The sequence below is a fragment of the Xenopus laevis genome, chromosome 7L (genome assembly GCF_017654675.1).
Source record: "Xenopus laevis strain J_2021 chromosome 7L, Xenopus_laevis_v10.1, whole genome shotgun sequence".
Classification (NCBI taxonomy): domain Eukaryota; kingdom Metazoa; phylum Chordata; class Amphibia; order Anura; family Pipidae; genus Xenopus; species Xenopus laevis.
In genome coordinates, this window is record NC_054383.1 from 113506757 (window position 1) to 113534484 (window position 27728).

A 27728-nucleotide genomic window follows, 5' to 3' on the forward strand; every position below is an offset into this window, starting at 1 on the left:
AGGCGGCACCACCACCTCACCAGGCGGCACCACCACCTCACCAGGCGGCACGACCAGCGGACGACCAGGGGCTCAGTGTAGGCACTCAGACAGAGCATGCCTACTACGACCAGACTGAGCTCCTGGTCACCCTGGTCCACCAAGTTAATGCCATGCGGCAGGAGCTGGGAGAGCTCAGGGACATGGTTGAGTCCGGGCAGAGGGTAGTTCCTCCTCCTCCTCCACTTTAATTTATTTATTTAATCTTGCAGCACCGTTGTGCTATGTTGTAAATTAAAATTTTTTTTTATATCTCTATATTTTGAGTTCATTTTTCATTTGACTAAACTAATACTCACATGGTACTTGGAATTGTTTGGATTCTAATAACACAACGATGACTATTCTTATTCGTAGTCATTAAAATTACATTACATAGTATTTCAGAATCATTACAATAACATGATGTAAATATAAGGTTCATTCACATAAACATATGGTTTATTCATTTTTATCTGAGATACAAAGCATCCAGATACTATCTGTTCAGATTTATTAGTTGTACTTGTGTTAGTAATCTACTATTAGATATATGAAGTACAGATGGTACTTTTTGGTTAAACGGAGATATAGAGTAGTAGTAGATACCATTACCAGTTGACCAGAGGTAATGTGAAAAAATCCACAAACGTTAAAAGTTTAAGAAACTTGCAAAATGGGAGCCATTTTTTCAAGATAGGAGTCCTCTAACAATGCAGGGCATGTGTGTAGCAGTATACTAAGTGAAACACGCATGTGTATTGGTCTTCCCATGGAGTCCAATCCAATTCAGCACATTCAGACACAAAGCATTTATCATCACAGACTACAAAGCTTGAAACTAAGGGGAAAATTTTTATTTGTAGGCCCAAAGATGAAAAAAGGTTATACAAACAAAACACCCATAGAAGATGGGCTTCATCAAATTGATGAAGTGTATTTCTACTACTTCATCAAATTGCACTGCGCGTCAAAAATAACGTCGCACGTTAAAACACTTACTTGAGTCCGCGACAAAATATTTTGACGCGCAACAAAATCGGGCCGCGCGACTCGTTTCGCGAATTTTTCGCCGTTTCGCAAATTTCGCTGGAAATTCGCGAATTATTCGGCGAAACGCGACAGATTCGCCCATCACTATTGATAAATGACCCCCACTATAGGCATTTTTGCCTGTTCACCCACTTGCTAAAATTCAGTAGCAATAGTGCTATTAGTTCATCAAGGCCCTATCAGGCAGCTGATCCCTATAGCAGATATGTCAGGAAGCTGCTATCTGATAAGCTGCACGTTGTTCTGTTGATATTCTGCTGATGGGAGGAGGAAGGGGGGGTTGATATGCAGTGCAGCAGTAAAGAGTCAGCGCACAAGTCACATTTCTGGGGGCACCTGTGAAACTAAAATCATACAAAATGTCAAAATTACATGTAAACAGATCAAATTGCTCTTTTATGAAATGGATTTCAGAGCAGTATTCTGCTGGAGCAGCACTATTAACTAATGTGTTTTGAAAAACACATGTATCCCTTTAAACGTCCATGTTACCTGCCGCTGTGTAGGCAGATAGAGATTAACAAGAAGTCTCACAGATCAACCCTAAATCTCTTCTACAAACATAACGAAAGATACAATTCAGGGTAGATACATGTTTTTACAGTATTATTATTAGTACTAACAATTAGACACATTATTGAAATATCTTTGGGCAGGTAATATAATGACAGATAGAGAAATGGGAGCCCCTGGCAACAGAGTATGTGGAGACCCCTTTCTGTAGGGTAGGAAATAACATATATCAGTAATACTCTTCCTACATTCCTTTAAGCTATTAATGAGTTTCAGCTCTTGGCTTTCCCATGAGAACATTTGGGTGTTTGCAGTGTTCAGCAATAACTAAAGGGCTACAAGTAAGAAATCCTGATTATATACAGTATGTACTGAAAATATTTAATATAATTAGTATCAACAGTATAATGTTCTGTACCCCTAGGGGCCCCTTTGTTACTGGAGTCTATGGAGCTCTGGGAGCAGCATCTTCCCCATAAATCCAATGTTATTGTTTCTGCAAAGGGAATATGCTCCTGACAAAACTGTGGTCTATGTGCCAAACTGCACTTAATTGGACATCAGTGCAAATCAGCTCCGAGAGTACGCTACTATGTTTTGTAGAGGGAGGGCCCAGTGGGGGGGGGGGTACACACCCTGCACCTGGACCCACTGGTCAATAGGTTTGCTGATGAGTTGGTCAGTAAACACACTTTCACACGTTTTGCAACAGAAGGCAGGACCAAGGTAGTGATGCTGAATGTAACCATGTCCCTGAACTACATTATTCACCAGTAGTTATGACACTGGCTGGAGACAAAGCACCATTCTTCCCCCTATACAAGAACTATTCAACACCATGATAAGGTTCTAAAAACTTGGGTGTGATCCTAGAGATACGTAATGTTTGTCTTGAATTGCAATTATATATTGCAAGTCATTAGTGTATATTTGATGAAAATATAATCTGTTGTGGGTCCCAGAGTTGAAGCCTGACTAGTAAGTTTTTCATTGATGTAAGAAGTAATTACTTTTGTCTATCCACTTTATATGAATCTTGATGTTTTACCAGTGTCCTAAGCCTTTTTCTTGAAATAGTAAAGCATTTGTATTTGTCTTTCCTGTGCTTAAAATGTGTCTCTTACATTAAGTGTTTGTCTTTTTTGTGCTTTCGAAGTTCTGAAGTTTAGAAAATCTCTTTGTTGGTTAATTTCAGCCCATTGCCAGCTGGGTAGGAAATGCAATGGAAATAAATGATATACTACTGGAGTAATGCATGATTTGCATAACAGTTCCTTGTAAGAGGCTGGTAATTTATTTTATGACTTATTTGCAGCTTGACTTTGAGATAAGTTAGACTTTCTGCAAAGGCTAAGACAAGCCGCCTCCAGCTAGAGAGAAACACTAGTCACGGGTGCCAACGTCACTGCTTTTGTTTGCTTTGGCAATAGGGCTATCTTAATTCATGCCACGTCCAACATAACAGGAATGCACCTAGGGCAGATTGAGGAACATATTTATTTATATGTTGCCAACATACTGCTGCCTATAAATGACCCCATATCAAACCTACAAGCAGTCCTGGCAATAACAAACGAATTTTGGAAATATTGCAGTCTATTGGTAAACTGGGCAAAGTCCAGTATCTTCCCAGTTGATGAAGGAATTAACCCCAGTATCTTTCTTCAACCACATTAGTTTGGGTTGTTAGGTATTACAATAGCCAGGGAAAGTGCTACATATACAGACATAAACCTCTCTCCATTCACTGACAGTATGACATCTAAGCTCAAGGCCTGGGATAACCCACCACCCCCTAACAATTTGGGGCAGGATCAATCTGCTAAAGATTGTTTTTCTTCCTAAATATCTATATGTTCTACATAATTCTCTCATCTATAGTCCTAAATCTACATGAACAGGTATTGAACAGAATCAATCCTCATTTGTCTGTGGACAAATCTCAGTAAAGGGGGAATGGGACTCCCAGATCTCTGTGTTTACTTCCTGGCTTCCCAATTTTACTACATAGGTTGGTGGTTCACGCTGGATTTCAACAACCCTAATTTTCAACTTCAAGCCACCCTGGCCATCTGAGTGGAGACACTGAGATACATCCCATATAGGAAAATTGCTGATATTCCATTATGGGGTAATTCCCACTTCCAGGGATTTCTCACATACATGAGATAGCCTAGAGCCAGGATAAAGATGCTAGGGAATGCAGCACGAGATGGTCAGTTACACACTAGGGTACAAAAGATATGGCAGAGGTATAGATCAACCAGCTTGTATATCTACAATTCAAACATGCCTTTCTTTCACAATTTTCAAATACTCAGGTACGCCTAGTCTCACCCTCCCTATATGGGAACTTGCTGTCCACACTCTGTTCCCCATTCTCTAAATCTTACACTAAACTGACAGTAAGATATCCTGTCCTTATTGCTACTAGACCTAGGCTCATTCAATTTAAAACACTGCATAGTTTACACCTTACCCCTCTGCATCCTTAGAAGAATGGGTGAGGTCTACTGGCTAACTATTGTCACATGATGTGGAACTGTCCTGAGTCCTGATTTAAAATATTCTGGGATAGAGTAATGACTCATGTACATCATAGAACCACCTTCCCCAAAATAATGTCACCAAATGTTTTTCTATTGGGTGTTATAGATGAACTTGTTTCACAGAAGGCAAAGCTGGACTTCGGGCGAGCTCTACTGTTCTATGCTAGAAAAGCTCTCCTCTCAAAGTGGATAAACCCACACGCTCTACATTTCTGGCTGAACCTAATTAATAAACACCTACCACTAATACACCTGACTTACCTGGTTATGGGATGCCTGATGAATATGACAACATTTGGGAGTACTGGAGACAGAGGCCAACTCCTAAATGACTGAGCTGCCCGATTGAAATTCCATAGAAAGAAACTTTAAGATTCAATTTTGGGAAATTGGTAAAAAATTAAAAGCAACCAGTGAGCAATCTGAAAACAACTGAACTGGTAATGGTTTGGAAGGTGAACAACTCATTTAAACATTTACTGATTTGATCTTAGACCATCTAAGTGAGCACCCACAATTTTTGAAGTGTATGCATTTGTCCAAATAAATACTTCACCTGTTTTTGAAGAACTACTTGCACCCAAGTTTATTTGAAGAATCTGTGTATTAGTGAAGATACAGTTTGGCTTACCCTTCCTCCAACAGTAATCAAGGGCCCACCTGAGTGAGGAGAGTCTTGTATAACACCTACTGTACTGGGAGTTGCTGGGAGTTAAGCCCAATCAGACGGTGCCTTAGGTAATCTATTTGGGGTAACAGTGATTTTAGGGTACCCCATACCATTGTTACATATAATTGCACTGTTCAGTCCCCTGCAATATGTCCCTTCCCCAAGAGTTCTTAATAACCCAAGTAGCAAGACCTGCCCAAAGTAGCAGGCTCACACACAAGACCTGTCCTCACACATGGGCCACACTTCCAATTTCTTGCCTTTGGTGGGTCACTCACTGGGAATCACAAGGCTGGCACACTGGGTTCACATGCAGCTTGGCAGGGAACAGTATGGGATCTCTCTGTATCTTTCCTCCAAGCCGAGCTCTCTACAGGCTACTGCAATATCCTGTGTGTTTCTGGGTAGTCTCTCTTTTTCTGGCTGTGAGTATCTGCAGGGACTCCTTAAGCCTCAGCTGGCCATCCTGTAGATTTGGGTTTGTAGCAAGCCTCAGGCCATTCTCTCATCTCCCAGGCAGAAGTAACTAAGGCACAGGAGCTGACTGGCCTAACAGAATAGAACACTCTTGTCTAAAGTTACTAGAGTAGGCAACCTACTAGGCTTATGTTAAAGGGGTGGTTCACCTTCAAACAACTAGTTGTTTTCAGATAGATCACCAGAAATAATGAGTTTTTCCAATTCCTTTCTATTTTATATGTGTGACTGTTTTTCTAATATTGAAGTATCAAGTGTCTTTTTTCACCTTCTGAAGCAGCCGTGGGAGGGGGGGTCGCCGACCCTGTAAACTGTTCTAAATGGATACATTTAATTGATACATTTCTTATCTTTGTCTCTCTCGGTTTCATTACAGGTAGCTGTTAGAATTGATACAATAGTTGCTAATACTGCAAAGATGCTGCTGAGAAATGTATCAACTAAATGTTGCAAAATTGTAACAGTTCAGAGTCTGCACCTGAATTACTGAGCTGCCAGACTCAAACACCAGAGACACGAACATTCAACTTTAATCTTAGATTTTGGAAAAACAGTGACAAATAAATAATGGAAAGTAATTGAAAAAAAGTCTAAAAACAACTGAATTGAAAAAAGTGTTTGTAAGGTGAACAACCCCTTTAATAGTTGATGTTGTCAATTTTACAATTTGTATTGTATTGTATTACTTGTAAACATCTAACTTTGTCCTATTGAGCTAAGCTGTACAAAAAATTCCAATGTAGAGTTATACAACTGGCAATAAATTCCTACTTGATTTGAGTTATGGTAGTATCTGGTCTGTTTGTTTCTTGGAGCAGGAATTCTATACTGCAAGTTATATTTGTTGTTGGGCTTTATCTCAATGATACGATTATGGTGATAATTCAATTCTTTATCCGAAGTGCTTGAAGGTCAACATTAGTAAATCAGTGAGTAGTGCTATATAAATACATGTTAATAATAATTATAATAAATAATGTAGGAGGATAACTTTGCCATTCACATTCTAAATTCATTAAATTAAAAAAGCTTTTTTTTGTCTTATGATAGTACTATTAAGATTCTGTCTAGCAGTTGTATTTATAGTGTATACAAATACATTACCATGAATGGACTACATGCCATGATAAACCCACAGGAAGCATAGAAGCTGACATTTCAGTGTAATGCCAGTATAGGTATACTGATGCTAAAGTGTCACTATGCCAGTTCATATCCATGCACATTAAGAACAATGGGATTTGCATAATAGCTTGTAAATTTGGCTGAAATACAATGCGCTATTCTAAATGGTGACAAAAAGAACAGGCACTGTCTTGTTTATTTATGTGTATAATAATGATGCACATGTAATGCTTGAACAGGATTGTGGGGAACAGGACCAGGGAAAAGAAGTATAGAGAAATACATCTGGTTAAGGAATGCATGAAGTCTGTTGTTGCCAGACTGATATACAGTATTTACACCAAAATCGGCATTTCAAAGATCCAACGTCAAAATACCTTGTGTGCCGTTATTCTAAGCAATCAAACTAAACACATAAAATGATGTGGTAAGTGTTAGTAGTTGCTCTATGTGTATTTATGTTTTTTTCTTTGCTGGTGATTTCACCTACAGCCCAGCATTAATGTACTGTATGTAATTTTACTACATGAATAAAAATACCCTATCGTTGTCCAGCAAATCAAGATGAAGATGGATACAGTCCTAATAGATCTGAGCAGAGCCCATATGTAAATCATTAAGCATTTTTCCAAACTATGCCCTTCCCATCTATCTGCATTATTCATTGCAGCAGCATAGCAACTATATCAGTAAGTATGGGAGGAAGAAAAAGCACAAAACTCGACATGAGCCATATAAATAATGCATGCTTTGAAAATGTCTTCTGCCTATATTTGAACTAATTATTAACATCATTTCTTATTTTATTTTAAAAAAACGGATAGATAATAGTTTTATTTTACATTTACTACCCCACATTCACGCTGAAGAAGAGGCGCTTAAGGGGGTATATGATAACTATATATACATAAGAGAATCATATAATAATCTGTCTAATGCTTTATTTATCAATAGGTCCTTCCAGCTGACACAAGGTCACCCATTCCAATTAGAAGAAATGAGGTTCTGCCTAAATATTCGGAAGGGGTTTTTTACAGTGAGAGCTGTGAAGATGTGGAATTCTCTCCCTGAATCAGTGGTACAGGCTGATACATTAGATAGCTTTAAGAAGGGGTTGGGTGGCTTTTTAGCAAGTGAGGGAATACAGGGTTATGGGAGATAGCTTATAGTACAAATTAATCCAGGGACTGGTCCAAATGAAATCTTGGAGTCAAGAAGGAATTTCCACCTCTGAGGAGAGACTTCAAGGGGCCGATTCACTAACTTCGAGTGAAGGATTCGAAGTAAAAAAACTTCGAATTTCGAAGTATTTTTTGGGCTACTTCGACCATCGAATGGGCTACTTCGACCTTCGACTACGACTTCAAATCGAAGGATTCGAACTAAAAATCGTTCGACTATTCGACCATTCGATAGTCGAAGTACTGTCTCTTTAAAAAAATCTTCGACCCCCTAGTTCGCCATCTAAAAGCTACCGAAGTCAATGTTAGCCTATGGGGAAGGTCCCCATAGGCTTGCCTAACCTTTTTTGATCGAAGGATATTCCTTCGATCATTGGATTTAAATCCTTCGAAACGTTCGATTCGAAGGATTTAATCGTTCGATCGAAGGAATAATCCTTCGATCGTACGATCGCACTATTTGCGCTAAATCCTTTGACTTCGATATTCGAAGTCGAAGGATTTCAATTCCCAGTCGAATATCGAGGGTTAATTAACCCTCGATATTTGACCCTTAGTGAATCAGCCCCCAAATGTTTTTTTTTGCCTTCCTCTGGATCATCTAGCAGTTAGGCAGGTTATATACAGACTCGAGGTTGAACTTGATGGATGTGTGTCTATTTTCAACCTAACCTTACCATTTTACACTCTAACTAGGGTAGTTTGGTAGAATTGTGTTGATTAATTAATGGGCTGCAGTTTTATAATACAGGTATCAAATCTCTTATCCAAAATGCTTCAGACCTTTGGTATTCCAGAGAAGATATATTTCTGTAATTTGGATCACCATACCTTAAAGGAGAATGAAAGTGTACATCACTGGAGGGGGCAGCCAATGATTGTTTTCACTTACCTGATACCCTGAAATGTTCTGACTGGTGGTACTTCTATGTGAGCACCCCTGAGCAATCCTCTTTCTGCTTCTTCTTTCTTTGTGCGGGTGGACATGCTCAGTACAGTAAAAAGCTCAACTTTAACAAAGAAGCCATTGTTTTCACACCTGTACTCTAAATACTGTATCTTGGAGAATCTGGGGATCTGTAGCTCTATTTCATTGTTAGGTCAATCATTATTTACACCCTACACAGTAAACATGTGAGCTATTGTGAGTAAAATGCAACAAGTCTTCCCTGGCATAATAGCTGCACATTGAGGTCAATGACACACAGAGATTTGTCACCCACGTTATATATTTACTACCACAGATGACAAAGCTCACTGAAAAGATGTCTGCAAAAGGCAAGGCATTTTTGGGGAGATTTTTCTGCCCACTGTAACAAAATCTGACAAATGTATTTGTGTGTCATTGCCCTAAAAAACAAAAGGCATTCAGTACTAAAAGGATTTACACAAGGAGCCAACCTTCGTAGTTTAATATAATGAGAAGCAGCCACTATCAGTATGGGTATTATAGCTTGTATGAGTATCACAGTAAATAAAATAATTCAGTATAGTAGGGCTGAGATGTTTGTTTTTGTTTAATTAAACTGTTACACTGAACAATTACACATACATTTTAAATATCATTTAAATATCATTCACTGACATATCTCACTGGAATGCATTAGAGATTGTTAGAATTTCTGCCCTTCCTGCTGGCCTTGTACTAATTACTTTGCATTTCATATCAGCTGTAAAAATAATTTAAACCTCTTTCTTTTACAAGAAATCTTATTTTCCACTTTAAATACCTGTATAGGACATTTGCCCAGATTTACACAGATTAGGTGGGATTCTCATTAGACGTTTATTGTACACTTTAATGTAGCATCTCTGGATCTGGATAGCCGGGGTGAAGTTTTATTGGGCCATAATATTTTAAGAAGTATATCTGTGATGTTGCTGGGCTGCAGATGCAAATATGTTTTAACCACTGAAGTGAAAGAATGCAGCTACTATATGTTCTACTAACCAGTGGTTTCAACTACAAGGTGCCCATCTCATTCTGATAAGAAAAAGGTTTGTGATTTAAGCGTTATTCCAATAAAACCAGTATGGCTGCAGATTATGGGGCAGATTTATCAAGGGTCGAAGTGAATTCGAGGTAATTTTCAAAGTAAAAAAATTTGAAGTAATTTTTGGATACTTCGACCATTGAATAGGATACTATGACTTTGACTTCGAATTCGATTCGAAGTAAAATCGTTCGAATATTCGACCATTCGATAATCGAAGTACTGTCAGTTTAAAAAAACTTCGACTTCAATGCTTTGCCAAATTAAACCTGCCGAAGTGCTATGTTAGCCTATGGGGACCTTCTAGAACATTTTTCTAAGTTTTTTGAAGTTGAAGAAAAATCGATGGATGAACGATTTTACTTCAACCTCAAATGGCCAAATTCGATGTACAAAAACTTCGACTTAGATATTGGAAGTATTCCAATTCGATGGTCGAATTTTGAAGCTTTTTCTACTTCGAAATTTGACCCTTGATAAATCTGCCCGTAAGTGTCTATGTTACATCTTGAGAACAGTAACCAAAAACAAGTGAAAGATCAATGAGCTCCAAGCAGAATAAATAAACTAAAAGTAATTAGTGCAATGAGTGCCTACACTGCTAATAACAACTCTTGCAGTTTATTAATACTGCTTTTAGTGGGTTTGATTTTTCTCTTGTATATAGTTACCTTGCCAATCACATTCCAACATGTCTGTGTCTAACTAACCCACCATATCCACTTGATCATATGTAGTATTACAAAATATCTTTTCAAAGGTACATTTTAAATGCTCTCTCATATATTTCACAGTTTTTGCTCAATGTGTCTTGTTGGGTATGATTAATTTCTTTTATATTCAGTTTTCAACGCCATTAATATGTTTTCTTCCAGCATAAAGACCTTTCTTTAACATGACTATTAGAAATGCATTTAGTTAAAGTAGAAGTAAAACCTAACAGATGGCTAAGGAAGAAATGAGTATGTCATACACAGATATAATGCATCAACCTAGGAATGATGTAAGCCTATGGCAATGAAGATCTTTGCCACTGATTCTGCCCCCGAGTGCCTCATATTTCTTTTCAGGAAAACAGTTATATAAGTTGGTGTCTGGCTTAGGGCGTGTGGCCAAATTTCAGACTGAAAAGAAAATACAGAAGTATGTTTGGCAAATAAAAGTCCCTCTGAACACAATTAAGGAATACATCAAATATTTATGGATGATTCACATTATTTATCACAGAAACATGTAAATCATAGTTTCATTCCCCTCTATGTTTGTGTGTATGTACAATGCTTGTAAGTCCCTTCATTTTATTATTATGTACATTCCATTGTTGTCTCCTGCAGCACTTTACATAATAAAAGAGATAGAGAATTTATAATGTCATACATTCAAAGTATAACATCTCACTAAAACAGAGCAGAATAAGTAAAATGCCACTGATGTCTCCACACTAAGCTTCTTTAAATACTGTCTGGGGAGATGAATAACTTTTTCTGACTTTCGTTTGTCTGGCTGTGTTCTGGCCCCCAGTTTGTGTGCTCCATTATTAGGAATTGGGTTGAATTATCAGCATTGAGACTAATCTAAAAGACAAAATATCACAAATATATAAGTGTAAATATAAGAGAATAATCAGTTTCTTGCAATTAAGACATTGATTCAAAAAATACTGAAAGACGCAGATCAAGCATAGGAGTCACTATGTTTAATCTTCAAAAATCAATATTTAATTGTACTAAAGTTCATGGGACATATATATATATATATATATATATATATATATATATATATATATAATCATCCTGCTTAGCAACTCTCTTAAAGGGATTCTGTCTTTATTTTTATGATATAGTTTTTCTTACTAAATTACACTTACATTTACATTATGAATTATTCACTCTACATTCCTGAACCAACAAATGTATTTTTAATATTGGTATGTAGGCAGCCATCTGAGGTCACAATGTCTGATCCTGGGCTTTCAGAAAGAGACAGCACTTTACAATATAACTGTTTCATATAAGCTATTGTTTCTCCTGCTCAATGTACTGTAACTGGAGGAGTCGTGGTGGGACTTGAATTTTTACAACTGAGTGCTATTCTTATATCTACCATTAGGTGGGACATCGAAGCATTTGTTTCAATGCATGTGTCAGGAAGCTGATATATTCTTACATTCCCATTGTTCTGTTGATAGACTGCTGAGGGGAAAGCAAGAAGGTGATATCACTGCAACTTGCAGTGTAGTAGTAAAGGGTAAATCACATGGCCGAGGGCACCTGGGAAACTAACATGTCTAGTCCCATGGAAAATTTCTAAATTAAATATAAAAAAATCAATTTTGCAGAGTTGTAGAGTTCTGCTGGAGCAGCACTATTAAGTGATGTCCTGTGACAAAATGCCTTTATATGGGAGGTTCACCATTAAAGGAGAACTCCGCACAAACATAACTTAAGCTTTTTAAAAAGTTAACATAATTTCAAGCAACTTTGCAATATACATCAATTAAAAAATATGCAGACTTTTCATGATTTTCATGGTTTGTAACAGTTCCCTAAGACTAGCCCCCTGCTCTCCTGCTGATCTCTCTGACTACTTTGCTGAGCTGGCTGACTACTGTTATTTTGTACCAACAGACATCTGTCTTTAGCCTGCGTCCTCCAAACTCCACAATTCCCTGCACTCGTGATTTCAATAAGGAACAGAACATCCCAGTGCAATGCATTGTTGGTTATGTAGTTCCTGCATGCTGTCTGTAAGCTGTGGAGAAGTTGATACAATTTGTAACATCAGTATTTAGTCCCTCCTTCCCTGCCAGGATTTCAAATGATGCAGAAAGAGAAGAACTGTGAAACAGCTGGATTTCAGCATAGAAAATGGCATTTACTGTATTTATACTTTTGAAGAAACAGGTAACTGTGTTGGGTATATTAGGGGTTTCTGTGTTGTGCAGGCCTCTTTATCAAATTTTGGTTTGGAAGCCAGAGTTCGCCTTTAAGTTATCATTTAGTATTCTATAGAATGGCTAATTTTATGCAACTTTTCAATTGGCCTTCATTTTTTAATTTTTCTAATTTTTAATTATATAATAATATTATTCTGAATAAAAAGCTAAATAACTCAAAAAACAAATAAAAAAATGAAAACCAACTGTAAATTGCCTCAGATTATCACTATATTATACTAAACATTTATTTAAGGGTGTACAACCACTTTAATGAGACTTGCATGGAAAAATGATTTCTATGTTCTATAAGTGAAAGATCCTATGCAAAAATAATTACCTGGATTATTATCTGGGAGTTTTCCGCAAATGATTATACACGTTATTGTGCGGGAATTGAAGTTCCTGTTTATGTGAGAAATAGAAATAAATATTATACATTCAAATGTACTTTGCTTTATGGGAATATTTAATAAGGTCTTGAAAAAGTTTTGTAGAAGATTTACAAGTAACACAACATAGCGCCGACACATTTCTGCAGCACCTTTCAGACATTGTACATTATTCACATCAGCCCCTGCCCCAGTGGAGCTTATACTGTAATCTAAGGTCTTTATCATATTCACCCAAACTAGGGTCATTTTTATCAGGAACCAATTATCCTGCCTGTATTTATTTGGAATGTGGAAGGAAACCATAGTTCAAACCTCCTCCTCCTTGTTTGCTCTAATGGTGATGTGTATACTATGATGTAGTAAATATAATACGTATACAGTATAGGACTGTTATCCAGAATGCTCGGGACCTGGGGTTTACTGGATAACGGATCTTTCCATAATTTGGATCTTCATACCTTAAGTCTATGGGAGACAGCATTTCTGGATAATGGATATCCGGATAACGGATCCCATACCTTTATCAATAAAACAACGGCTAAAATAAGGGGTAGCTCTATAAGTCTCCAGAAGTTCCATGACTGTATTTAAACATTAGGCTTTTATACAGGTCTTGGAACTCTAAGGTGTTATTATTATATATACAGTAGCTCATCTCCGGCAGTGTTTTACAGAGTGAGAGGAAACAAATATAATGTTTCACACTTTACACATACAAGCAATAATATCTCACTGGAGCAGACATACAGTGCTGCAACTGCATATTGTTAAGTGATGGTAGAGGTAGGGCCCTGCACACAAGAGCTTACAATCTAAAAGAAAAGGGATTTATATTTTTAAAGGAGAAGGAAAGCTACGGAGGCATTTTATTGCCAATAGATTCGATGCAATAGTGCAAGCTAGAATGTTATATTTTTTCTGTAGAATGTTTTACCATACCTGAGTAAAAGAGCTCTAGAAGTGCTCTGTTTGTTTAGGATAGCAGCTGCAGTATTAGCTTGGTGTGATATCACTTCCTGCCTGAGTTTCTTCCTACTCACTCATAGCTCAGTAGAGAAAGGGGGGGGGAGACGAGCAAACTGAGCATGCTCACGCCCGGGGCTGAAGGCAGGAAGTCAGATACAGAAGCCCATGTGTACACAATAGAATGAAAGAAATGCAGTGTTTCTTTTGACTCAGAGCAGCATTACTTTGAGGGTTACTGGAATATGTAGGTGGGCCTTTCTGATAAAGCTTTCTTAGTTTTAACCTTTCCTTCTAATTTAAACTGTTTATTAATTCTGTACATGACCACCTTCTGTTTACGCATTAAAGGAGGTGGTTCACTTTCCAGTTTACTTTAGGTATGTTACAGAATGGTCATTTCTAAGCAACTTTTCAATTGGTCTTCATTATTATATTTTTCATTTATTTTTTAATGAGTTGTCTTCTTCTTCTGACTCTGCCCAACTTTCAAATGGGGGTCACTGACCTCATCTAAAAACAAATGCTATTTAAGGCTATAAATGTATTGTTATTGCTACTTTTCATTACTCATCTTTCTATTCAGACCCTCTCCTATTCATATTCCAGTCTCTTATTCGAATCGATGTATGGTTGCTAGGGTAAATTGAAACATAGAAATTATGATAATCATAGCAAGCTTTCAGAACATTTTAGTTCCATTTTCAAGCTGAATAATAATATCTCAGTTAGCCAATAAAGGTATCACTTGATCCTAGCATCCAAATAACTGAAATTGCAAATCACTCTGCTGAATTAAAAAGCTAAACAAATAATAAAAATAAAATAAATCCAAAAATAATAAAAATTAAAACCAATTGCAGATTGTCTTAGAATATCAGTCTCTACATCATAATAAAAGTTAAGTCCAAGGTAAACAATCCCTTCAGTGTAACAAATATTTATGTTCATTGTACACCTTGAATGTGCCACTCCTTGTCAAACTATCTCTGGTAATTTCCACTTCTTGAACTTCCTTCTTTAGTGCACTTATAAATGTAACATTGATGGCTCCAAAATGTCACAAAACTCCATATTATAATCCTGATTATGCATAAAAGCTTATGTATTATGATATTATTGCCATAAAATGTACCTGATAGCCAGATTCCTGAGGCTTACTTTCTGCCATGTTCTCCTGTCAGAGAAACAATATAATCCAATTAATCTTATGAAGATGGCCATGTTTTCCACTGTGGAAAAGTTATACAATAAGAAACCGATTTATCTGATATTCCTGAGCACAATCAGGTTTATTTATAGTGCAACATTAATAGATTGAACTTGAAACAGTTTTGGTCACAATTAAGTAAACTGATAGCTCATCTCCAAGTACATTTAAAATGCACATTGTTCCATTCGTTTTCACAATCTGAACCTTTCAAAAAAACTCTGAATAGTCTGAATATAGAGGTTTTTTTCATTTGAATAACCAAGATTTTTCCATTAGATAAACCTTAATAATCATACATTTGAAAAACGTAAATTTTAACATATTTGAATTTGCATTCCCCCTCATAATTTTCTAGTTTTATGGCAAAAATTTAAATTTTAATTAATTTGTCCCTTGGAGTAGTCAACAATTACAGTGCTTTATGGAAGCATGTATTCAATTTGGGCAGCTTTTAAAAGGAAAGTCATTAGATTCATTTAGAAACATTGGTGTAGATAATAACTTCTCCAGAATCAGATTATGTATATTTCTATATAATAATAAGTCCTGCAATGGAAATCCTTCTATTGGTAGCCTCCCCATACAAAAATTCCACCTTGTTTCCCTTTATAGAAATAGAAATATCCCAGTATAGGTATGGCTACTCTAAGAGCCTTGAGTGAATCTGCCCAGCTGATTGTTGGATTCTGTTACATGCTGTGCAGTATTTCTGCCTCATATTTGTTGGCTGCCATTGCTGTATCTGTCAACGGTTGTTTGTATCCAGATGTAGACAGTAAATCTGTTCATGGAAAAGTCAACTGCACATAAGTTCAGAGGAACATGACAATCATATTTACTTATGATTAGTTGAAGTTCAAGATATAGTTACAACCAGTTACAAAATTACACAATAAAAATCCCTATTTATTATTTTATATTTTAAATATAGCTGCAGTTGACATGGTATTAAACTGCCTATCTAGTTATCACTCCCAACACTTTAATAATAGTGCAGAAATATAACAATACTGTAAATAACTGCTGTTAATATTGAACTAAAAAGTCCACCAAAAAGTAGTACAATGTCCGCAAATTATTGTCACTCTTACTTGTAAGCTTGATATATGTATGTTGAAAAGGTTTCAAGGAGAGATACATCAGCTGCAGACTAACTATGTATGCACCATTGTGATTAAGCTCAATTTAAGTCACAGATAATGGTAATTAAAGTAGTGACACCCTCAAATATAGCTAGAATTTTTGTTATTCTAGCACTTCCAACACTATTAACACATTTTACTGTTGCCGGGACATAGTTTGGCAGTTAACAGGATCCTTGAATAGCCACTAATTTTATATAACCTGATTGGCTGAGAAATGCACAAACAGATTTGACCTTTTCCGTTTTTTTGGAGAAGCAAAAGAGAACAGATTGTACCTTTGATCCTAAAATGACCCGGTCATAAGTGTTTGGTGCTTGAGGGCCTGTATTCTCATATACAGGATTTGTGGGAGTTGGAGTCTCTGTAAAGAAGAAAAAGTTTGATTCAGAATAAATGAAGTAATGATGAGGGTTTACTCATGACTGCTAATGCAGTTGGGATCATGCTAAATGGACCCAGTCCTTGCAAAAATTGATGATAGCTGCTCCGTTAGCATCATTTCTAGTATGTGTAGCAGGACTATTCCAACCCATAATACATGTTGTTTCCATCATTAATAAGACAAATGTGTGATTCTGTCTATTTAGATCTTAATTGTGCTCAACAATATCAGACAAATACTAGTGCATTTTAGGTGTACGGTTATGTAGTGAGAAGATAATGTTGGGCAGATGCCATCACTAAGCACTCACTTTTGTTGTTCTTCTTGCGGAGAATGAAGAAGATGGTGAGAGGTATCAGTGCTACAATAAACAGGACACCGATCACAATGCCGGCTATTGCACCAGGAGACAGCTGGTTTGAACCTGAAATGTGAGGGCAGAACATGGAATGATGTGTTCAAAAGCAACAGGCAGCATTGAAGCACAAGAAATGAGAAAACATGCAAATTAGAAGTAATATTTCTGTTAGGGAGAATTCACACCAGCATATTTTTATATCTTTATTAAGGATTTGTTTGTGAAGGCAGTATAAACAGTATATGTACTGTATAACAAGGGTAAAAATGCAAAAATGTATGCATCGTTGTAGTTTGATAGAAAACACAGAATTCTGGTATTTGATAATTCTTTATTTTTAATCTCTGTGACAGGAGATACATAGCACACTCCACAAGGTTTTGAAAAAGGGATGTCTTTTCTTTTTCTAGTTCTGCTTTATTCTGTGCCTCCCATAATTCCTGCATATTTCGTTTTGTAGGATTTATTATGTTAGAGAGTGTTTCTTTCATATCTTAGGCTATAGTTAATGTGTGGAGTACATGTCTATCAGAATTAAGTGAAAGGGATGTACATTTTATGGCCAATCTACATAGAGATACTTCTAATTATTGGAACTAGATTTGATCCACACATATAGGGCTAAATACTAAAATCTGAATTTTCTCACTTTATTAATTAAAAAAAGCCCAACCAAACTCCCATCCACAATTTTATCTTACTTATCATTTTTAGAACTTAAAAAATTCGGATTGGAAAAAACAAAAAACTTGTGGAAAAATTTAAAAAAACTCATATTTTTAGAGTTTGACACCAGAAAAACTTGAATTTTTCGTGATATCGCACAAAAACCCAATTTTTTTTAAATTGGAGTATTTTCAGATTTGGGCTTTTAGCAGCCCTGTGGTATAATACATTTTAAAAAATTTATAGTATATATAAATATAATATATATAAACTATATAGTTTTATAGTGAAAAAAACTCAACATTTTTTAAGATTTTACTATTCAGACTTTAATAAATAACCCCCTTATTATTGCCAACACAGGTGTCAAACAATATTCTTGATAATTTTGTACTTCCTGCTTGGGAAAAGGCCGTTCCTGTTTCTGCAGCATAATAACCCTCTGTTCATTTAGAAAGGTCCACACAGAATGTTTGCAAGCCACTAAAATGCGGGGAGGCACATTTATCAAGGGTCGAATTTAGAATTCATGTGAGCTTTTTAAAATTCCCATAAACTCCCATAAATTCGAAATTCTACTGGTCAAAATTTATTTTGAAAATATAATTTTTAAACGATCCAAAATCTCAAATCGAATTTGAATAGATTTCAATCAAACTAGATTCAAGTTTTCTCTCCAAAAAAAACCCTCAAATGGCAGGAAGGCCAAAAACGATCCCTGCACCTCTCCCATTGACTTAAACAGTAATTCGGCAGGTTTTAGGTGGCGAATAGTCGAATTTGAATTCTTTAAGTGACAGAGTATGATATATCTCGAAAATCAAATTCGAATTTTTGAAAAAAAAATTAAAAATTCTAATTTGAATTTTCAATTAGACCCTTAATAAATATGTGCCTTAATGTGTTCCTTATTTTTCTGTTAATGTAAACTTATTGTATTGTAGACAACTAATATTGGCTAGAAATAAAAAAGTGATTGCCCTTCATGCTGCAGGGCCCAGTAATGGTTACCCTTGTTCTGTATCATTTTCACCTTCTGTGCTTGCAACACATCTGTATATTTACCACTACAGAACAGGTAGAAAAAGAGAGTTGTATAACTCCATGTGACATATCCGGTGGTTAGGATGCACCAAACAGATTTTCTTTTCTGGGAATGAAAATCTTAAATACTCAACGGCCATGAAGTTTAACTACAAATATAAGTCATATTAATCAAGTGCAGACGTTAATGCAGCAATGAAATGTAGGGACCCCTACTGGGTATTCTGCCCTGCAGCTTTAAGGCCCCCACCTTTTTCTTAGAGTGATCTGCCAGAGAGAATGACACTCCCCTGCTACACTGCTATATAGTGTGTGTAGGGAGTGGCCACTTCCTCTTTGGCCTGTGTATGTTGATCCAGCTGGGTGTGCTCAGGGGAGCCTGGGTACAGCTAGGCCCAGAAAGGCCCATGTGCTTTGGAGAAGAAGTCGGGGACCAGGTAACCCCGTGAATGAGGAATAGTTACACTAGGGCAGACTTGTCATAGTCTCTCTAGGAGAGAAAGGCAGAGAGGTGAGAGAGAAAGAGCAGCTGAAGCTCCAACAAGGATTTGCAGTAAGGGAGTAGCTTCCCAGAGGCTTTATGTGTTGCCTCCAGTCAGGGACCTCAGTGAGGAGGGACTGTAGGGTAGAAGCTGCTTCCTGACAACTTCCAGGAGGGAATGTGTGTGAATACTGCAAATGCCTAATGGAGATCTTTCCTCTGTGAGAAATGCCTAATGCCTGCAGCTCTGTGTGAGAAATGTGCTATTGCCTCAGCTCCTGCGTGACTACTAAACCTGTGGTCACTTGCCTCGTGCATAGTTAAATAAACCGTTTCTGTTTTACTGCAAGAACCTCCTGGCGCCCATCTTTTGTTGTATGCACAGTAGCCTGGGGGATGTAGTTGCACTACACCATAGAGGGAACACTTCCACATGGCGAAGGCCCTGACCCTGTTGTGTGAAGTCGCGTGTAACCCATGCTTCTACTGCTAGCTGGACAGTTTAACTATTTGTGTGCTATGCAGCCCAAATAGGTGTTACAGAAAATATCTCAAAGAAGATGCTGTATGTGCTAATATTCAATGTTATACCTGCAGTCACACTGAGTTCAAAGAGGAAAGTTGATTTTCCTATAAAATTTTCAGCAATACATTCATAAATTCCATTGTCACTGTCAGTCACTGAAGAGATCACCAGCTCTGATTTATAATCACTGGAAATGACTGAGATCTTTCCTCCACTGACTGAAAGAGGGCGGTCAGAACTACGATGGAACCAGGAGAATGTTGCAGGAAGGATTTGAATTCTGGGAGAAACATTTCTGTTCCAGTTTAAGTTGACAGACATGGTGACATTTTCTCCTTTCTTCACTAAGGAGACAGAGTTACTGGTTGCCCCCATTGGAGTTCCTAAATAAATAAAACAACATATACGTTATGTCTTGTGCAGAGATGGAGTACAGAGCTTTTCTATGTATAGTAATGTGTGCTACTTCCAATATTAATTATATATATATTTACACACACACACACACACACAACATACACACAAGAGAAGACAGCCACTTTTACCCTTCTTCCATTTCTCCTCTACTCTTCTCCCACCTCCGACCTTCCTTCACTTCTTTTATAGTCTCTCCATTTCTCTTCTCTTCCATTCTGAATTCCCTTTGTTTTTGTGCAATCTTAGGATTCCCACTCCTTTGTTTTCTGCTTCTCTCACCCTTCCAGTTTCTCTGTTCCACATATATTTTTCCCTGTTGATTTCACTGTTTAGTGTTCTGTGCTTATATTTGTATTTTTTCCCTTTTACTCATTCTCCCCTCTACTATTGTGTTTCTTGTCTTTTTCATCTCTTCTCTGTTCTATTACCCAAACTTCCCTTCTGTCTGCTCTCCACTTGTATAAAGAACAATTAAAGAAAACTTCATACATCAGCACATGAATGTAGGAGGTGCACATCACAATGAACCAGGCTTGGCTGTGCCACTATTGGATGGTTTTAAAGTTCTCTTAACATTAAAGTTCTCTTTACATTAACTAATCAATGTAGGATGTATTGAATATACATAAAACAAAGGAAAGGAAGTAGAGAAGCAGCATGCCTGGAGCTTGATACCAAAAGACTTGTGCTACTGACATGATTGGATGGGGGCACTTTTAACATGCTCTTTACATTAACCAATCATTGCAGGACATTATAGAATAGACTAAAGGAATAGAATAGAATAAAGGAAACAGGAAGTAGAGAAGCAATGTACCTGGAGCTTGATATCAAAAGGCAAATGGTTGTCCAGAGAATCATAGGAGGACATAAGGGCACAAAAGCAATGTAGACTACCAGGACCTTACCCAGTATCCTGGCAGGCCAGTCTGATGATGCAGGTAATGTTTTCAATGAACTGATATTTCTCAGCTCTCACCTAATATCATTGTGCTGAATGAAAAGTGTCCTTCTTGTGTTCCCAGACAGGTTAGTTCAGCTCCAGAGGAGATGTCATTAAGGGGTACATCCATAGTCACCGTATCCTGTTCTGTGTATCTGGTATTCTGAAATATCATGGTAACATTTGCAGCAGGGTTGCCTCCAGGCCAAGAACAGCTCAGTGTCACCATCTGACCCAATCTGACTGCATTACACTGGACATTTCCATCAGGAGTACCTATAAGAAAGGGCTATGAGGTAAAGATTTTGAGCTGAAATACAGCAGGGCACATTTATGAATGGAGTTCAGAATTCATGCCTCACACAAGGCCTCACATAATTGCATGTTCCTTGGCCATTGACCACACACACATGCAAAATGCTAAAGTGCTCAGGCTGGCGGTGTCCCCTACATACTCTGCTGTAACCAACCAGAAGCCTAGAACCAAGAAAATAGCTGACTGGTACATTAATGGTCTTTCTGGTGTGATGGTGCTGATGTGAGACCCTTTATCAGGAGGAGACAAAGTGATGTGCACAGGATGGAATGTTTCCTGATAAAGAATTAACTGCATATTTTAACCAGTACACTTTTAATGAATGTTTATTTTATTAATGATCCTGTAAGATATGGCTGGCTTATAAACAAAGGGCTACATTACCTACAACATGTTGTTACCTCCCTTATCATGTTACATATATTTAGTTTACAACTAACAGAAAAGTACAAGGTACACTGTTATCTTTGTGACAACACAGCATTTATTATTAAGAGTAATTTTTATAATCATAATTAATCATAATTAAGTATGAGCAAACATTACACAAGAAAGACAAAAACATACTGGTATAAACTATTGGGCACAGTTAAAGACTGACCATTCCAGCAGAAAAAGCTGTCCAATTTTACAATGGGGTTTATCTTGATGTGGTATGGTGGCTTACTCATATGATCACAACTTTGTAACTAAAATCCCTTGTTTTTGAAAATACATTTACTTACATTGATACTAAATTACTTACGAAACAGGGAGCAGGGAATGTGCGTTGATCAATCCCCTCTCATTTGTTTGTTTTAGCTAATTTGGCCAGATCAGTTGAACTTTCATTTGTTTCATTTTGTTTATTTTACGTAGTCTTGGAGTGCTCCCACAACCTCCCTTTTATGTACAATTGTATAATATCCCTGACTAAATTCGAAAACTATAGAACCCATATGCTGAATCGATGATTGTAAATCAACTTTCCATGAAACACACAATATCCATCTGAACTGAATTTAAAGGTAAGTATATCATCCTGATTACTTAGTATACATCAAATTGTATGGGGGAAATGGGGTGTGTTGTTCATGATCTTGTGTGGCAGTTTCTTTCACAAACTTAAGCTGGCCATAGACGCAAAGATCTGATCGTACGAATCGAGGATTCGTATGATTTTCGGAACGTGTGTGGAGAGTCCCGACATTTTTCGTCTGGCAGAGATCGGTCGTTTGGTCGATCGGACAGGTTAGAAAATGTCTGTCGGCTGCCGATAATATCTCTGTGTGTATTGCCGATCGTACGATTTTCAGTGGGAAACAGTGTCACTAGCTTTGGTTGGACATAGATATCGTACTATTGCTGTCAAGGGCAGAACATTGCTGATCTGTTCTTTAACTAATCTGACTGGTAAGACTTTGATCTGAATGGTTAGTGGCAGGTCGGGAGATGGGAAAGTCCGATCGTACGATAATTCGTACGATCGTATCTTTGCATCTATGGCCATCTTAAGAAGACTAAATTTGAAGGCAAATAAAAGATCTGCATGAGACTTGTCACTAGTGATGGGCGAATTTGTGCCGAATTTCGCGAAACATTTATTCGCTGGTGGCGAATCGCGCAAATTCGCCACGAATTCGCGCCTGGCCAATAAATTCGCGCATCACTACTTGTCACTGTAAAGGTGTTTGAAGGGAGGCTAAATTTATCTGTACCAAGTCAGAGCTTAGGTTCTCATTAGGTTTTATTATCATGACTCCTGATTAAACATTTTATTAATAGCAATTGCCCCTTTAAAGTTTTGACAGAGATCTTAAACTTACAATGAAGAGGTTGCCATATTTCAGTGCACAGGGCTAAATTGGTCTAACCACCATAAGCGGTTTTATTTCGAGGCGACTGTGTGCAAAGGGAGAAGAAGTTAAGGAGAAAATGGGGAAAGCCCATTTCCTTTAGTGGTAGTAGTGCCTTACAGTTATGTTACTGCCAATGCTTGCCCTGTTGGGTATCCAAAATATTTAACCTATGGCCGACTAGTTGTTCAGACATTGCAACTGAAGAACCAACAGAATGATGTGAATCCATGAAATGTTTCATTAGTCATAAACATCCCATAATACTTACATCCAAGTCTGAGAGTCAGGAGGTTACTGGTCTCACTATTCAGACTGTTAGAGCCAATGCAGATGAAGGATCCACTGTCTGTCCTCTCCACAGGGCTGATAATGAGGCTGGAGTTGGAATTCATTAAGTGATATCTGGAGTCTTGAGGTAATGGTGCTCCATCCAGGTACCAGGAGAAAGTGACATTAGTGCCAAGAGCTGAACATGTTAGAGTCACTGAATCCTTCCCAGGACACAGCAGCCCTGAAGATGCATTACTGCTCAGTGTCACCCCAGATACTCGTCCTGCCAACCAGAGAACAAGATAATTATCTCCATTATTTATTTATATAGAGCCAGTGCAGTTACAGAAAGAAATATAATCAGAGGGTCCTGCTCACAGGAGCTTATAGTCTAACGGGTTTGGGTACATGTGGCACATTATAAAGATGGACTCACCGGATGATCTCCCGTATAGCTACTATAAGACCAATAACCAAAAACTGTCTCGACATACGTTGAATGGCTTTTTGAAAGGAAAAATGATCCCCATTACATTCAAAGAATCGTATATCACACTTATACATAAGGACAGCAAAGACCTGACAAGATGTAGCAATTACAGCCCAATCTCCTTACTTAATGCAGACTATAAAATCCCAACAAAGATACCGTCCCTTAGACTAAATTGACTACTCCCTAAGCTAATCAAGCTGGATCAAATAGGGTTTATATTGGGAAGAAAAGCAGGAGACAATACAAGGAGGATTATACATTTAGTGGACGTAGCAAACAAAAGAAAGGGCCCCATGTTACTGTTGAGCCTCAATGTCGAGAAGGCATTCAATCACCTTAACTGGGAGTTTATGCCACTTTATAGTAAATGGGCTTCTCTTGCCAATTTGTGGAGGTCCTGCATTCTCTTTATAGTGACCTGAGAACAAAATTCTAAATTATGGCGAATTTGTCTCAACCAATTGCTGGTATAATTGAAAGGTAAACCTTGATGTAATGCATGTATATGTTCTGTTTTTAATTGATGCACTTGATGGACCTATTGATATTTCTTGTACTTGTGGGTAATATCATGGCCCCTGAGGGCAATTTGTTTGATGCTTCTCTGAAAAAATAAAATATTTTAAAATATAGAATAATTTGGTGACCCATGATTGATGCTTGATCAATCACAATGCATTAAACCTACTTCTCTAAACAGGTTTTATTAGGAAGCATTTGAAGGTTATCTGTTAGCTACCTGTTTTCTAATGTATCAATCTCCAACACAGCACAGCTTCCTGAAAGTTGTTGTGACCAATAGCAGGAAACAGGTCTTCTCTGTATATAGACCCATTGCACTACTAGAAACATGTATTCTACAAAGCTCTAATTGCTGCTCCACACTTCCATGGTGAAGTGTATGAAGAGTTAAACTGGAGCTTGCCTCAATCTGTAAAAAAAAAAACCTGACCTGATCTGATGAATAAATAATTAATTATTTCAATGATAATTCACCGTGTGATCAATACATCTTTATTTACATTATTATTTTTTGATAAATATGCCTCAATGCCTCGATTGGTTCTGTGCTTTTCCCATCGATATGGCTCTGGACCTCTTTTGAAGACCATGCAACGGTGTCTGTTTGGATTTTTTAATTCCTCTTACAGGTTGAACTTCTCTCAGTATGTGATATAATGTATAGAGCATAATACCATAGCATAAACCATACCTATGACTATTATACTGAGCGGCTGGCTGGTGTTACTGCTGATAGGATTCTCTATTTTACAGGTGTATCTCCCGGTGTCACTCATCGTGATTGGCTGGAAGTACAGGAAGTCTTTGTTGCAGGTCACATGGGGCTGGGAGCAGGCAGTTACTCCATCTTTGTAAAAAGTGTAATTAACCACATTCTGGCCCCCAGCATCACAATGGAGGGTCACACTAGTGTCATTAACAGGATAAGTATTGTTCACATTGAGAGTTGGATAGGAAAGTGGACCTAAATAATAGAGAAAATAAGGATTATTTTTAACATTATTACATTTTTTGTATATATAATTTCAATTGGTTTGCTTGTGGACACCCCAATCCATTTAGTCCAATATTACTATTATTATGACAGATCAATATCTATACCCCGCTTGAGAAATTCTACTATTAAAATTCACTGATGTCAACAGTACAGGAATCCTCTAATATCTTGGAATTAAAAAAATAAAAATATATAGTGAATGTACATTGCAAATGTTCTTAGAATAGCGCGCTCATCAGTTTTACATACACTTGTTTTTAAGGTTTACTTATCCTTTAAACATTAAATAAACTCAATAGGATCACTTTGCCTCCAGTAAGGATTATTATTGATATCACTGAATTATTTGGCATTGCTTAAAAGAAAAGGATTGTACTTCCAATAAAACTTTATAAGGGTCAATTACAAACACAGTTCAGCATACAATTTGTAGATGCTAATCACGGAGATTTTTACTTATAAAATGCAACATAACTGCGGTTACGTTCTGAATTGCATCTCCTCCAGTTGCATCCAGTGTCAAACCAAAAGCAATTGTGCATAGTTTTTCCATGAATTTGAGGCATATTGTGGCTAAAATTTTTCTAATGAGGATGTCGTCACTTCTGCTGCTTGACATTAAAATGACATTATCAATAAAATACATTATTATGTGATTCTTTTTGCATTGCCATAATTCACTAACATGGCCCTTGGCATTATCATCACATTTAGGGAGGCATTAGCTCCAGGGTTCCCTAGTGTCTTTAGTATGACTCATGGATGATTCAGCACATGAGACAGGACAGATGCAGCAACTTTAGAACAACCAGATTTCTTCTTCTTCACTTGTAAATGATCCTTGATATCCTCAGATGTAAAAGAAGTTTGTCCTACCAGGGCTGTTTTTAACATATATGCTGACAAGGGCCCATGTAAAGGTTGGCATCTTTAGAGGGATAGCTTTCAGGTGCCTATATGATAAATAAAATTAATCTAAAAGAGCACAAAAATCTTACTAGTATGTCACTGTATATTTGATGCTAAACAGGGAGTGAATAATATCCACAAAACAAAGTGGTTGCAGGAATAGGCAGGTGTAATTTAGTGGGTAGAACCAGGACTTGAGGGCTAAATAGGAAGCACGTTGGTGGGACAGCAGTGAAGTGATCTGGAGTGGCACCTCAAGGATATAAAAACAATTTTGTATGAAAAGCACCAAAAATGAGAACTAGTATTTCCGGCTCTATTGTTTCTGTCACAGCTTTCCCCCAGCCAAGGTGCATGTAGACGCAGAACATCACCCCTAATTGCATTTCATGGTACCACATCTATCATGGCAAAATAAAAGCTTACAGAAGCAATAACCGGAACAACATAGAGATAGTCCTAGATTTAAGATAGTGAAAAATGCAAGTCTTTTCAGTACAGTTAGAGATGATATCACTTGTCACTAGCCGTGAAAGGGTTTATGCATCATCTATCAGTGTATTGACAGTCAAAAATATGGCTTAAGCCTTGCAATTCTCCTAATATAAACCCATAAGGGTAATTTATGAATGGATCTGCAAGTGTGTTAACCCTATATAGAACAGTTGAGCCTATTAACTTTTTCATTTAATGTACTTGCATCCAAAAACTCTCCTTGCATTGCCGTACAAGTGCATTAGACCCAATTGTGTCCATCCTCCTCTGCTGAATTGTGAACAAGTGAGCTTATTGCCACTCCCAGTGGTGTAACTACAACTAGCCGGGGCCCCCACAAAAAATCTTCAGAGGGGCCCAGTGCACACAGACACATTGTGCACAAAACAAATGAACAAACATAAAAGAAGGGTCACGCTCCCATCACGTAAAATTGTATGAGCACCTTTATTCAAATAAAGCTACATATTATAGTGTATAGTATATATTGCACTTACAATTTAGCAGAGCATTATCGTTCATCAGAAAAGTCCATTCAATATGTTCCAAACATGTTTTATCAGTGTCCCAACTTTCTCAAGGCTAGTGGAGTGCTGTGCTTTGTAGAGTTGTCAGCTTGGGACCAGCAGATTAAGGAGGCAGCACCCCACGGAGAACACTTGCTGGAGCTATCCAAAAATCTATATTTAACCCGTGGAGTATTGACCCATTTGTATTTAATCTTTGGAGTACTTGGACTTTTTTTTTCTCCTATATTCTACCTCCCCCCAGGATTAATCTGCTGTACTGTCGGTACACCACTGTCCACTTCGAAACTCTGGAGGTACCATCATCCTGAAT

The 27728-nt window shown here is 37.4% G+C and overlaps 1 protein-coding gene and 1 long non-coding RNA gene across 4 annotated transcripts in view; one reads left to right on the top strand and one right to left on the bottom strand.

Annotated features, from left to right (window-relative positions):
• The window catches only part of LOC108696711 (carcinoembryonic antigen-related cell adhesion molecule 1), an 86951-nt gene that overhangs the window by 45254 nt on the left and 13969 nt on the right, over nucleotides 1-27728 (bottom strand). For 2 of the 3 annotated variants that reach the window (XM_041569563.1, XM_041569566.1), the window contains 9 exons: nucleotides 25179-25451; nucleotides 23471-23755; nucleotides 21085-21324; nucleotides 19754-20071; nucleotides 16924-17037; nucleotides 16507-16592; nucleotides 15009-15050; nucleotides 12856-12920; nucleotides 10005-11154 (listed from right to left, as the gene is read on the bottom strand). In XM_041569563.1, the coding sequence (XP_041425497.1) occupies nucleotides 12864-12920; nucleotides 15009-15050; nucleotides 16507-16592; nucleotides 16924-17037; nucleotides 19754-20071; nucleotides 21085-21324; nucleotides 23471-23755; nucleotides 25179-25451 (1415 nt within the window). In that variant the 3' untranslated portion in view covers nucleotides 10005-11154; nucleotides 12856-12863. Of the gene's footprint in view, nucleotides 1-10004; nucleotides 11155-12855; nucleotides 12921-15008; nucleotides 15051-16506; nucleotides 16593-16923; nucleotides 17038-19753; nucleotides 20072-21084; nucleotides 21325-23470; nucleotides 23756-25178; nucleotides 25452-27728 lie in introns of those variants that run through there. The other variant, XM_041569565.1, reaches the window with a different exon arrangement.
• Nucleotides 20818-25368, top strand: LOC121395615. The gene is made up of 3 exons (XR_005962593.1): nucleotides 20818-21046; nucleotides 21131-22371; nucleotides 25241-25368. It is a non-coding gene; the product is annotated as an uncharacterized LOC121395615 (long non-coding RNA).